Source organism: Colossoma macropomum, unplaced genomic scaffold, assembly GCF_904425465.1.
Source record: "Colossoma macropomum unplaced genomic scaffold, Colossoma_macropomum, whole genome shotgun sequence".
NCBI classification, from domain to species: domain Eukaryota; kingdom Metazoa; phylum Chordata; class Actinopteri; order Characiformes; family Serrasalmidae; genus Colossoma; species Colossoma macropomum.
In genome coordinates, this window is record NW_023494797.1 from 7,355,443 (window position 1) to 7,368,705 (window position 13,263).

At 36.7% G+C, this 13,263-nt stretch overlaps 1 protein-coding gene across 1 annotated transcript; it reads left to right on the forward strand.

Annotated features, from left to right (window-relative positions):
• Nucleotides 1–887: 887 nt before the first annotated feature.
• Nucleotides 888–11,940, forward strand: tppp3 (tubulin polymerization-promoting protein family member 3). The gene is made up of 4 exons (XM_036584305.1): nt 888–1,034; nt 6,723–6,920; nt 7,503–7,656; nt 9,905–11,940. Exons 2-4 carry the CDS (start codon nt 6,733–6,735, stop codon nt 10,094–10,096), a joined length of 534 nt encoding a protein of 177 aa, XP_036440198.1. The 5' UTR covers nt 888–1,034; nt 6,723–6,732; the 3' UTR covers nt 10,097–11,940.
• Nucleotides 11,941–13,263: the final 1,323 nt, after the last annotated feature.

A 13,263-nucleotide genomic window follows, 5' to 3' on the forward strand; every position in this document is an offset into this window, starting at 1 on the left:
AATACTTTTTTCGCAGATTGGTGAACCTGGTGCTACTGAATGACTCTGCCTCTCTAAAATGCTCTTTTTATACCCAGTCATGGGAGTTAGTTGCAAATTGCTCCTCCAGCTGTTTTTTTATTAGTACCACTTACTTTTCCAGCCTTTTGTTGCTCCTGTCCCAACTTTTTTCACATGCGTTGCTGCCATCAAGTTCTACATGAGTTAATGTTTTTCATGAAATGGTAAAATGTCTCATTTTCAACATCTGATATGTGTTCTATGTTCTATGGTGAATAAAATATGGGTCTGTGAGATTTGCAAATCATTGCATTCTGTTTTTATTTATATTTATTTACATTTTACACAGCATCCTGACTTTTTTGGACTTAAGGTTGTATATATTGTGTAAATATTTTTCCACTTAGCACTGATGGCTTCAGCCAGCTGAAAAACAATGCTGAACTAGTTTGCATTTAATGTGAGATCAAATGTGTTTGAGGTGTACATATATACACACACATACATACATAATAAAACGTTTCCACGCCCCACCTCAAACACACTTTCATGCTTATACACCATGTAATCTCTGTCTGCACCTTTCAAACATGACTATGAGAGCATTCACACACACACACACTCTTGTAGTGTCTAAACTACTTACTGTAGCCATCCTTTTTAGTCATGCTCAAGACTCTGTTTCAACCCAACTGATAAATGACCCTGGTCACTACGGCTCAAGGAGTCTCTCTCTCAGTCTCTCTCTCTCTCTCTCTCTCTCTCACTTTTTATTGCCCTCCCTTGATGTTAAACAGGATGTCTCTATGGATACAGGCGTAAACAGATGATAACAAGCCCTCAGCCCTTTAAAGCTCAAATGAGAAGAGAGTAACAGGACAGAGAGAGAGAGTGAGAGAGAGAAAGAGAAAGAGAGCAGGTGGTGCAGAAGACCAAAGCACTGTATATAGAACGCTTTTCTGGCCGTGTGTGTGAGTGCATGTGTGTGTATATGTGTGCGGAGTAGCCGTGCAGGAAGGAGCAGGGTGGCACAGGTAAGAGCTCAGTAACCGTTATTATTCCAGTACACACACGCACCTGCACACAGCGCTGCAGCATAGCTTCACACACTCTGCTTGCAGGTCAACAGCTTGCTGTATTCTTGCATGTCCCTCACACATCCTGCGTTTTGCCTGCGTTGTAAGTACATAAAGCTTTCATTATCATTTCTTTATTACTAATATTATTACTAACACTTTCCTACTAAACTCTTTCTATTGCATTCTATGATGCAGAGGTTATGAGAAAGATGAGAGATTTGTGCATGTATATTGCAGGCCAATGTATTTCCTATACACCGGAATTTTTGCAGAAACCTTTGGTTAAACCAGACATCAATAAACATGCTCAGCTAGTTTCCCAGACCCAGATTAAGCCTAAGCTTAGGCGAAGAAGAATTTCCAATGGTAAATTGGTACTGCAGTTTACTCAAGACTGGGCTTAATCCATGTTTGAGAAATTGTCCCATTGTGTTGGTTATTGGCAAATTGACTTATGTTAAATATGTAAAAAGTTTTTTTAAAAAATCACTTGCTTCATACTTTTGGCCTGTAGTTTTAAATCTTTGCTTTTTCTAATTTAACTTTAATTGCAAATTCATGTATAGGAATCACATCTAAACATCATGGAGATTGTTATTACATTGTAATACACCTTATTGAACAGATGCATGTTCTGCATTTTATGCAGACAGGTTTGCAACCAAGAATCCTGAATAGGGGATCATTTTATAAGACCATATATTACAAGCCAGAAAGACCATGTTTACTCTAAAGCTTGTATTGTGCTGCACTAGAATGCATTTAAACAGCTGTCAGTACACTTTCAGAAAAAAAGTAGTACCCTGTTCATTTCAGGGTACAAACGTTGGGGTCTTCAGTACCTTAAGTTATTCGGAAAGTGAAAGTAGTGCAACTGCATTTATGGCACACTATTTGGACCATTTCTGCACCTTTCATGGTACATTTACACTGTTTGTACCTTGGGGGACAAAACTCTGCCCTTTTTTTCTGACAGTGCAGAGGCATCTTTGTTTGGCAAAGTAATACAATACTATCATAGCAAAACAGTGTCAGTCAAACTAGGCCTGTCTAATAAATACATCAAAAGGACAGCTGATATTTCCTAAGAGCCATCAAATGCCAAAAATGATGTCATGACTGTAGTGGGTAATGATAAACGTGGAGCACTGAAGTGGATCGGGTCGTAATTAAGTGCAATTATACCTCCGCAATAGACTGGCGCAGTGCCAGCTCATTCAGTTCAGACCACAATTGCCTAGCTCAGTGAGCTCATGCAGTTAAATGATAGGGAGTGTTTATCAGAGAGATTTAGATCAGTCAAATAAAGTCTCAGAAGGTCACCAAGCTGCAGGAAAAGTGGACAAGTAGTAATCAAGAAATGACTGTAAAATAACTGAAGATTCTCATAAAATGGGTGTAAAACTGCAACTACTGCAACAAATCAAAGAAATGCAGGAGAAAGCATTTTTTCTTACACTTATGATATCATATAGTGCCGTTTTAGTGTGTAATGCTATGCTTATGTAGGGTGTGCGTGTGTGTAGATAGGTGTTTCCCAGGTTTATGTAATGGTTTCCATGGATACTTCCTGAGGCTGGACAAGCAGTAGAGTCAGAGTGACAGAATCTCTTAGGAAGTGGACAGTGTGCATGTGTAAGTGTGTGTATGTGTGGTGTGTGTGTGTGTGTGTGTGTGTGTGTGTTCGGGGTGAGGTTCACACACAATGATGTCCTTATTCCATTGCCTGGCGGTGTTTAAGAAGCAACTGCTCCTTAAACACACACACACACACACACACTCAGGGTAGTGGTCAGTTACAGTACTATGCAAAAGGCAGAGACCACCCTATGTTTATTTAATTTTCTGGCTGTTAAGTACATGATATTCCTTTTTCAGGTGATATTTCTGAGGAGATTAGATATACAATAATCCAATTTCACAACTAAGCTGGGAAGTGAAAAGAAAATAAGTGGAAAAAAAAACAAAAACAGAAGAATTTTGAAAAATTACATCCATGCAAGACCCGGAAGACCACCAAATCTGTCACTGTCAGATAAACAGTACTTAAAGCTTTCATCTTGGAGAGAGCAGAGAAAATCAAGCTCAACTCTTGCTTCAGATCTGAAAACATCCACAGGTGTTTCTGTCCATCCTTCCACTGTGAGAAGACAAAACTATGAGTCTGAAAGAATAAGAAAGAAAATGCAACCAACTTCTAAGATCAAACTTTGGAGGTGCATTTGACATTATGTTTAGTTGTTGAGGAGTCTGTGTAATTTTCCATTAAATATGTTTTTTACTTGTACTTTTTGGCTGTTTTGACTGGAAATCAAATAAATAAATGGGGGTCTTTTTGCACATTACTGTACAGGCTTTACCCTGTAATTCAGCTCATCATTTAATATCAGTCAGATCATCAATTCAGTAGATCATAATCTATACAATGCAAACATGTTGCATGTCAGCATTGAATAGATCCCAGCAGTTCCCCAGACCCCTCGCACATCACATGATGATTAGCCTCATCATTCCATCTGTATGTGGCTGTCTGTGTATGTGCATGTGTGTTAGAGTGTGTGGATCTGCACGTGTTAGTTTGAGTGTGTGAGTGTCTGCATGTGTGTGTTTGTGTTCTAGTGCTAAAAACAAACTACAGATGGTTTTGAAGGCTGCAAGTTGAATTCAGGCCAAGCCCACCCACTGTCATTGTCTGCTCATCAGCTCTGTGTAGAGCTCTCCCTGCCAAACCTCTGACATCCTTCTGAAAGATTCCACAATAACACACGCCTTCAGCCCCTTCACACCATCCACACACCTCCTCACACCTCCCCTCTTTCTACAATCCTAGCTTTTTCCACTTCTCACATCACTCACGTTCTGGAATTTTACATAAATATTATATTCATATTAAGCTCTTGAGTCATTTTAAAGTGCATTGTAATGTTGGTGTGGCACGATACATGCTTTGCTGAAAGGGCTCTTCTTGGCAGAGTAACCCAAGATCAGAATACCACATCAGGAACAGGCGCAGAGTCAAAACCAGGAGATCAGTCTAATAACAGAGACCACAGAAAACAAGACAAAAACAAGGCAGACAGCTAGGAAGTGTTATGAAACAGGACTAAGTACTAAGAACAGGAAGACTAGGATTAAAACTGGCTCAGAAAGGCACATGAAACTACATCAAGACTTTGCAAAGACTAAACACCATAGAAGCCCATTCCTGCCAGGCAGAGGAGAAAAAAAAATCCCCTATACGTTTATTTCTCTGTCTGATTCTGATAGTAGTACATCATCATTGTGACTTAATGACTTGTTGTTTTTTTTTTAAATATTGACTTCCAATGTCAAAATAATGCCTTATGTTCTTGTTGTTGTTGTTCTAATGTTGACTTAATTACTTGTCGAAATAATTACTTATTACTTATTTTCTTTAACTCCTTATTTCAACATTTTCAACAAACAGTATCTCAAAGTCTTGACAAGAGAAATAAAGTCAATATTTTGAGAAAATGGTCATATTTGAGATATAAAGTTTTGAGAAGTTATTTTGAAATATAAAGTCAGTATTTTGAGAAAATGAATTATAATTTCAAAATATAAAGTCAATATTTTGAGAAAACAGTCATATTTGAGATGTAAGGTCAATATTTTGAGAAAATTAGTTATTATTTTGAAATATAAAGTCTATATTTTGAGAAAATAGTCATATTTGAGATATAAAGTCAATATTTTGAGAAGTTATTATTTTGAGATATAAAGTCAATATGTTGAGAAAATGAGTTATTATTTTGAGATCTAAAATCAATATTTTGAGACATTAAATCAGTATTTCAAGAAAATAAGTAATTATTTTGAGAATCAAGTCATTATCACAAGATAATAAGTCAGTATTTTGAAATACTGAGTCAGACAAGAAGAAGCACGAAAAAAAGGGCAATTTTTTTCTCCTCTACCTACCAGGAATGGGCTTCCAAAAAACACAGACACAGGGGTACAAATACACAGACAAACAAAACTAATAATCACACACAGGTGGTCGCTGATGATTTGAAGGTGGCTCTAACCTTTTGTCCAAGTAACCCTGTGGCATTAATAATAAGTAAAAGAATATTAAGAATAAGAGCACATTTATGTAGCACTTTGCAAAGCTCAATGTCATTTAACTCAACAGGGCTAAAGTACTGCTTTTCAGTGAGCTGGAGTGTGTGTGAGGCACCAGGCAGGGTGAGCTCACGCCCCTCAACTCAGAGAGAGAGAGAGTGAGAGAGAGAGAGAGAGAGAGTGAAAGAGTGTGAAACATTTACAGAGAGGAAACGCATACACAAGAAGGTGAGTAAGAAAGAGAGAGAGAATCTAAGACACTCTGACTCATTTTATCTGATGAACTCTTTCATTAAAAGGCCTCTCCTGTCAGCAGTGTATAAACAGAACTGCTTCTTAATCTCTATGTCGGCTCTTCGGCTCTTCCACTCCCCCTAATGTGCTACTTTTGGCTCATGTTTTCAGTGTTTTTTTTTTTTTCACACTGACAGTGTGAAATTTTGGAAGCACACAGCATTTTTGTGTAAAGGCTAAAAGTCCAGCGATGTGTTGCTACAGTGAACAACTGCTGGGTTGTGAAAGATTTCAGCTGGCCTTCTCAAAACCTTACTCAGGCCTAGAGTGCAAAAAGTCTCTACTTAACCCCCCTGAAGGGGAACTCCGCTGATTATTCAAAATGTGTGCATGATTTAGTTGTTGAGATGTAAACAAAGTCATGCTGATTGGGTTGATGTGAAATGGTGTAATGTAGAGAAACTTACAGACAGAAACCAGGGGCCATGATGTCTGTGATGGTAAAATGGTGGTAAATCTGATTGTAAACCATTCTTGCTCAGTGAGCTTCTCTACAACACTGAATGATTTTGTTGAAATCTTATTGGGCCTCATTCTGTAATATCTTCCTTATATCTTCCTTTTTTCTTAAATATGTTTTTGAGAAAGGTCCTAAGAAAAAGTCTACGTCAGATTCATAACATGTTCTTAAACCACAGATCCGTTCACAACTTTGTGTTCTTGAGAGCGTGTAGATTCTGTTCTTACCTAAGAACAAATGCCAAACAAGAAAACCATGGTGAGTGTCAAAGTCTTCGTGAAAAATATGTAAGAGGGTTTTAAGAAGTTTTTTCTTAAAAACGGTTGGTGAATGAGGCCCACTGACTTGTGCCCATTGACTGACTACATTACAATGCAGAAATGTAATTCCCCATTAAATTCCTCCCTTTTTTATAAGCAGAGAAGTATATTAGTCTCATAGACTATATATTAGACTCATAGTAGTTACTAAATAATTCATAGTACAGTTGTAGCACAGCAAAAGTTTGAAAACCTTCGGTCAAATTACATGTTATATAGATTTTCTAAGTGAAAATAAGTTAACTCCACAGGAAACTAATTTAAATATGGCATTTTTCTGAAAATGTTAGTCCAAAATTCCAATTTATTTGCTGAGTTTAACATATTGGATTTTCCAACATGTTAAACTCAGCAAATAAACAGCAACTGTGCATTAAAATGTGCAGAAGTGTGTGATTATTAGTGTCATTATGAATATAAACCATATTTAAATTTCATACATTACATAATAATTTGCATTTTCCTCTCTTTTTTTCTTTGCAGCATAGCAAAGATGGCAGAGAGCACTGACTTGGATGAGCTGCTGAATGCCTTTAAGAGGTTTGCTGTCCATGGTGACACCAAAGCCTCAGGGAAAGAGATGAATGGTAAAAACTGGGCCAAGCTCTGCAAAGACTGCAAAGTCGTTGATGGCAAAAACATCATAAGCACCGATGTGGATATTGTCTTCACTAAAGTCAAGTGAGTTGACGTAGTCTGTTATACTGAACAACATTAGTAAAGTCGTAACACCAGTGACCGTAACACCACTGACATAATTGATGGAAATCTACGCTTTTCTAAAATATAGTCCACTGCCACCTTAGTCTCAAAGTCACACTGTATGTGGAAAATTACAAAGTGTTGAATTCATATTGCAATTTTGGATTGAAGTAATGTTTGATGAGTAACACCACTAATGCAATCACTGATGCAACACATTAAGCTGTCAGTGTTTTTCAGCCAAATTGATCAGAAACATAAAGAGACTAAGGGTGGACTTCTCAAAGTTAGTCTTTTTTCCTGATATATCCATACAAGAAGTTAAAAAAAAGAAAAAGAATTTTTCAAGTTTTTTGTTTGTTGATTAAGGAATAGAACAAAGAATACACAGACACAGTGTTCTGTGGTTTATTCTTATTTTGGGCTTCAAATTTTATGGACACTATAAACATTAAATTCACAATCATATTTTGTAATGCTCTTATTTTATGATAGCACTGCAAACATTTGAGTTAAAATGAGAGAAGATTTATAAATGATCTATTACATGTTGGATTTTAGAGCAAAGTCGTCTCGGGTCATCACCTATGAGGAGTTCCAGAAGGCTCTGGAAGAATTGGCCCCAAAGAGGTTCAAAGGTCAAAGCAAGGAAGAAGCACTGCAGTCTATCTATAAGCTGATTGAGGGCAAAGAGCCCACCAACGTTGGTGTAACGGTGAGAATCAAACTTTCCTTTGAGCACAAGAACGTACACGGTTAAAAATAAAGGTGCCAAACAGGTTCTTTGTAGTGATGCCATAGAAGAACCACTTCTGGATGCCAAAAGAACCTTTCAGATGTCTGAGTGTGCAGCATTGTGCTAAAGTCGAAACCTCTACATAGGTTTCTGTGTAATGAAAGATGTTCTAACACCTTCACATTCAAATTCACATTCAAGTGATTCTTCTGTGACATTACTTCTTGCACTGTTATTGTATTTGTAGCTCTGCAGTAGCTTACTGTGTAGGCCTAAGATTTGCAGTACACATTTCTAGGCACGGATTTAGAACAATCTGAAGATAAACTGCATAAACCATAAGCAGAAACCATGTAAAAGATGGTGTGGTATAAACAAGTCTAAGGAAAAATGCTGAAGAGAAGGAACTGAGGCCAAACCTCGACAAAGGATCAGAGGGGTTATTGTACTCTCCTCTGCTCCCTCATTCACAACAGCTACCACTCAAGCCACAGGAACCTTATATGACATCATCCATATTATCACAGCTGTACCTTGACCTCTGGCAAACTATTGTTGTTACAGAAATCTGACCCTAGAACTGCTCCAAGTCAGCCAAAATGCAGTAATACTATACACAAGTGGTCACAAAAGGAAAACTCAGTGAACTGAATTAGAATCAACCAAAATAATTAAAATGTGTATATTTTGCAGTATTTAATGATGACTGGTGCAAAATATACACATTCTAATATACAGAAAACTGTGTTATCTTCACATTCTTACAACTTCAATAATATTGTTCGACACCGGAGGGCAGTAGAGAGTCAGATGACGTAATTTGTACAACTGTGTGTGCAAAGTGATGAGTGAGTGGCCTGTGTCACCTGTACTGTCATGTAGCTTAAACAGCAAGAGTTCAAGAGGAGTTCTTTTCAGCATGGTGTCCTCTTAGCCCACATTTGGCATTTACTCTAAGCACCTGGACTTGCTTGGGCAGGCCACATAGTAAAACATGCGCTGCTGGCCAAGATTGATTTCACACAGGCCGGTAAAAGAATGCCACTTAACAAATGTAGTCCTAAGTCTGTTTAGGTTTTTTTTTTTTTCACTATCTATAGTGCTTGCCAATCTTTGAGTATGTTATACTTGGCTTTGTCATTAAATGATAGTTCAGCCAAAAATCAAGGGTACATAATTATCCCCTTAGCCAAATTATAGCTGATAATGCTGCAAATGTTTGGTGCCTGAATTTTGCTTTCTTGGCTTTGAGCTGGAACTAATAGGCTAATGTAAATAATGCAAGCTTCTAATCACCAATTAGCATTGTGCTAACAAAGATATGGGAAAATGCAGGCTTGCAGATAGCTGCTGCCACTGTTTTAGCTTTGTTTGTTTCTGTAGATAACAGTGCGGCATACAGTGCCAGAAAACACATAAGCAAGCCTGTTTGATATTGCTTAACAACTTGACACGGTCTCAATTTATATGAAATTGCCTTTTTTGAAATATAGTAAATGTTTTTGCCATATATCAACATATAAAGCTATGTGTGTAAGACATATATTTAACAATATATGATGGAAAACATTCATATATGAATGCCATATATTACTCATATTTGGTAGCTTCATGTTAAATAAGGTTTTTATGTGTCTTCTTTGTTTCTTCCACATACTTCCTAATGAAGTAATTATAATAGTTACATAATCACCCTTTAATATATCACTGTGGTCAGAACAAAACCTTTTATCTTCAAAATGGTAACTTTACAGGAGATGGAAAAAACATACTTTACTCTTAATGTAATGTTTTTTTCCGAGTCATTTTGGGCCGTTTCTTTCTGTCCAACAGGAATTTTCAAATTATGTCAAAAAAGTAAAAAAAAATGGAGATATAAGGTTTTGTTCCAACAGCAGTGATATGCACATTGTAAGCTGTGCAATCCATAATCATATATGTCCGATGTTTGACACTTACATATATGTACACAACATAAATGTACAGAAATTTAAAAATATATGCCTGATCTGCATTGATATATGTGCATGTATTGCCATATATCAGATCTCTGTATGGGCTTGTTAGCTACATTAGCCTCTGGTGCAAAACAGAAAAAGACCTTCAGACACTAAACATGTCTCGACTGGATGACTGCATTTGAGGTCTAAGGGCTAAATTGTGCATATTTAATTTTTCTCCTAAATTGTAAGTTGAAAAACTGTTCTGTGTTTTGATTCCTTTCTAGAAAGTGGCGAAGACCGGAGCAGTGGACAGGCTAACAGACACTTCCAAGTACACGGGCTCCCACAAGGAGCGCTTCGATGAGAGCGGGAAAGGCAAAGGAAAGAGCGGACGAGAGGAGATAGTGGAGAACACGGGCTATGTAGCAGCCTACAAGAACGCAGGGACTTACGATGAGAAGACCAAGGCCAAGTAAAGTGGCCAGTGGAGCATGAGAGGAATGCAGAGCTCCGTTCCCATCAGCACTTAGACCTGGACCAAAGCCCAACACGAACTCTGTCTCCTGAAGCCTGTGAATGACAGGAAATTATGTAAAGAGTTGTCTCTGAGGACACAGGATGCAGTCGAATAGATGCATTGATGCTCAAGGGTTTTTTTTTTTTAGATGTTTCTGCAGATTAAGTCAATCAAAGGTTAAACCATCTGGTGTTGTAGCCATATAAAATTCATTTCAGTTCATATTTAAGTCAGTGTTTCCTACATACCACACACTTTCCATTATGTTGATGTCAGCAAAGTGGGCAGAACACAGAGCTCTGTCTGCTAAATTGGTCATGCACTAATTATAACATTGTTCATGCTGCCAGAACTGGCTTTTAAATGCAGTGGCCTAGACTAGCTCATGAGTTCATCAGCATTTGTTCATTCTTTAGCAGCCTTATATGGTCAATAGAGGTAGGTCACAGTAACAAATCAAACAAACTGCTTTAGTGTAGTCTTCTGCATAGATGCAGTGAAGGAAATAGGTGAATCGTATCATTGCTGTTATTTAAAAACCTTTTATTGGAAATTACAAAAACTCAAATACAATCAAATCTGATTTGGAACACTTCTTTCTTTCCTATAAAGTTACCCTTTTGGAGCTATGAGGCTTCGCTTTGACAACGCTGATATTAATAAGAACACTAAGTATAGCCTAAAGAAAAATGTAAACCATTATTCATTTGGTCATTGGATTTGCATGTCCTGCTAAAACAGGACTCTGTGTGGACTGTTGCATTTGACCACAGGGTCTTTGTTTATAGAAAAGTGCCAAATTGTCTGGGAGTAGCTGTATTACTAGGGCATTTTGGCAAGACGTCTGCTTTTTGATTAAAAAGAAAAAACAAACAAAAAGCACCAGTGAGAATGATGTACATTTACACAGATATCAGCCAAAAGTCTAACCACCTTGTGTTTACAGATGAGAACAAAGCAAGTGTGCATTAAAGAAACATCTACCAGTGGAACCATTGACCATATAGTGGTCATACTTGGTCCCCATGTTTTGTACAAAGTGCAAAAACACTGGCATTTAGTTGCCTTGTTTAGGCTGCGCTCCAATAAGCGCATCTAAACATTAAATGTACTGTATATATTGACAGAACTGAGAATAAGAACAGCTCTTTCTCTACTGGCAGAATATGCATCTCATAATCACAATACTTTTACTACCCCCTTTTTTATGTATTGATTAATCAGAAGTACCATCTTTGTATTACATAGTGTGCATGGTTTTACGTTTCTCTCCCTTTTTCTTCTGTGTAATGTCATCTGTTGAATCCCAAACTGGAAGATGAGTGCATTTACAGTACATGAAGTTGTATAAAGTTACTAAAATGTCATGTGTGTTACGTTTTGTACTGTTTTGTGCTATTATGATATTTACATTAATGTGATGATCATTTTCCATAGCTTCTCTCCCTCTTCAAGAATGCGGCTTGCGATTTATTGCATTTTATATTTATATTTAACCCCTTAAAATCCGAGGCTTATTACATACAAACTAAAGGGACTTCAATGTAAACTGGCAGAACTATTCTTAGGTCACAGAAGTATGTAATAATACAACTAGCCATTTAAGAGGTTAATAACAAATTACATCATTTATTTAGCAATACTAAACATGGGGTGCAATTGTAATCCCCCTATTATAGATAATATTTTTTATATACACATTTTATTCTTGGCATTTAACAGACTATATAACTTCACTTTTGGCAACTAAGAGGAAGAATATATATATATATATATCACTCATACAGTCATACAGAACAATTACAACACCCCAGGTCAGATTACATGTTGTGCTAATTTTCCTAGGTGAAAATAAGAAGAAATGTGGCATCTGTCTAATTTAAGTGCACAATTTGAGCTTGATGAAATACATTTATTCTACATGTAGGTAAATGTAATTTCTTTTTTATTTGTGTCAATATAGCTATATATGTTGAAATATAACCAAATGTGTAGATTAAATATATGTATAAGTAATATTTACATATACATATAATGACATATTTTTTAAAATATGTATGTCAGATCCATATATTAAAAACATACAGTATTTTGCAAAAAATTAACCATTTTGGCAATAAATCTGGGCAATAAATGTGTTTTTACCAGTAACACACAACATAACATTACAAAAAATACAAGACTTTCTTGTTTTTAAAAAAGAAGTTAGAAAAAAAATCAGACAGATAGCTTAAATTGATTTTCTAGATGTCTAAAACATTTGCACAGTCCTGTAAATTTGCTCATACCACAATAATATGCACAAATATGTTTGAATTGAACTTTTTATTTGAATATGTCTGTATATTCATATATATTTATATGTCACTATGGTGAAAAACAAGTACATACTAATACAGATAAGTATGTGTAATCATTTCATTTCAATAAATTATAGATGTCAAATATATATGTTAATATATATTTCAAAATTTACATATTTTTGGAAAAGATGCATATATATAAATACATTTCCTTGGCATAATGGCTAATTGTGCAGTGCATGTCTGCCCCTGCCATTTGGAACTAATCTCTTTTGGGAAAAACAATATACTCTGAAATGGTGAATAGGTTCTTAACATCTATGAAAAAACAAAAACATTGCAAGCTTTTCTTTTCAGAAGGTCCAGAGGTCCAAAATGTTCAGACAGTGTTTCCAAGAGGTGCAAATTAAAAGCATAACATTAAAAAATGTAAATCACAAGGTTTTCTTATGTCATCAATTACATGTTAATCCTAAGTATGAAAAAGAGCCAGTAAAATTGTCCTTAACTTTTAGGTCCAGCCCTCTTACTGCTCTACCTCATCTCTGTCTAATCCCTGTCCAGTCTGTCTTTATACTGGACAGAGTGCTGTGTGTGTCTGCTTCTGCCCCTGTTCCCTCACTGAGAGGAACAGGATGCCGATGCGGGTCCCTCTGTTGCCATGGCAGCAGGAGCGTACACAAAATAACAGCGCGGCACCTGGCTCCGGCACTTCTCGCCTGCCTTTCTGTGTTTGTAACCAAACACACCAGTTCATGGCAACGTTTGTTTGGGACATCTCCTTGGAAGCCTCTAATCAAAACCATATCTTGCCCAGGCTAAG

What these genes read in the sequence shown, in the direction of transcription:
- tppp3 (XM_036584305.1), top strand. Translation starts at nt 6,733, where the DNA reads ATGGCAGAGAGCACTGACTTGGATGAGCTGCTGAATGCCTTTAAGAGG. An exon ending in ATTGTCTTCACTAAAGTCAA is followed by an intron (nt 6,921 to 7,502) that starts GTGAGTTGACGT and finishes GTTGGATTTTAG; the next exon opens with AGCAAAGTCGTCTCGGGTCA. An exon ending in CCACCAACGTTGGTGTAACG is followed by an intron (nt 7,657 to 9,904) that starts GTGAGAATCAAA and finishes ATTCCTTTCTAG; the next exon opens with AAAGTGGCGAAGACCGGAGC.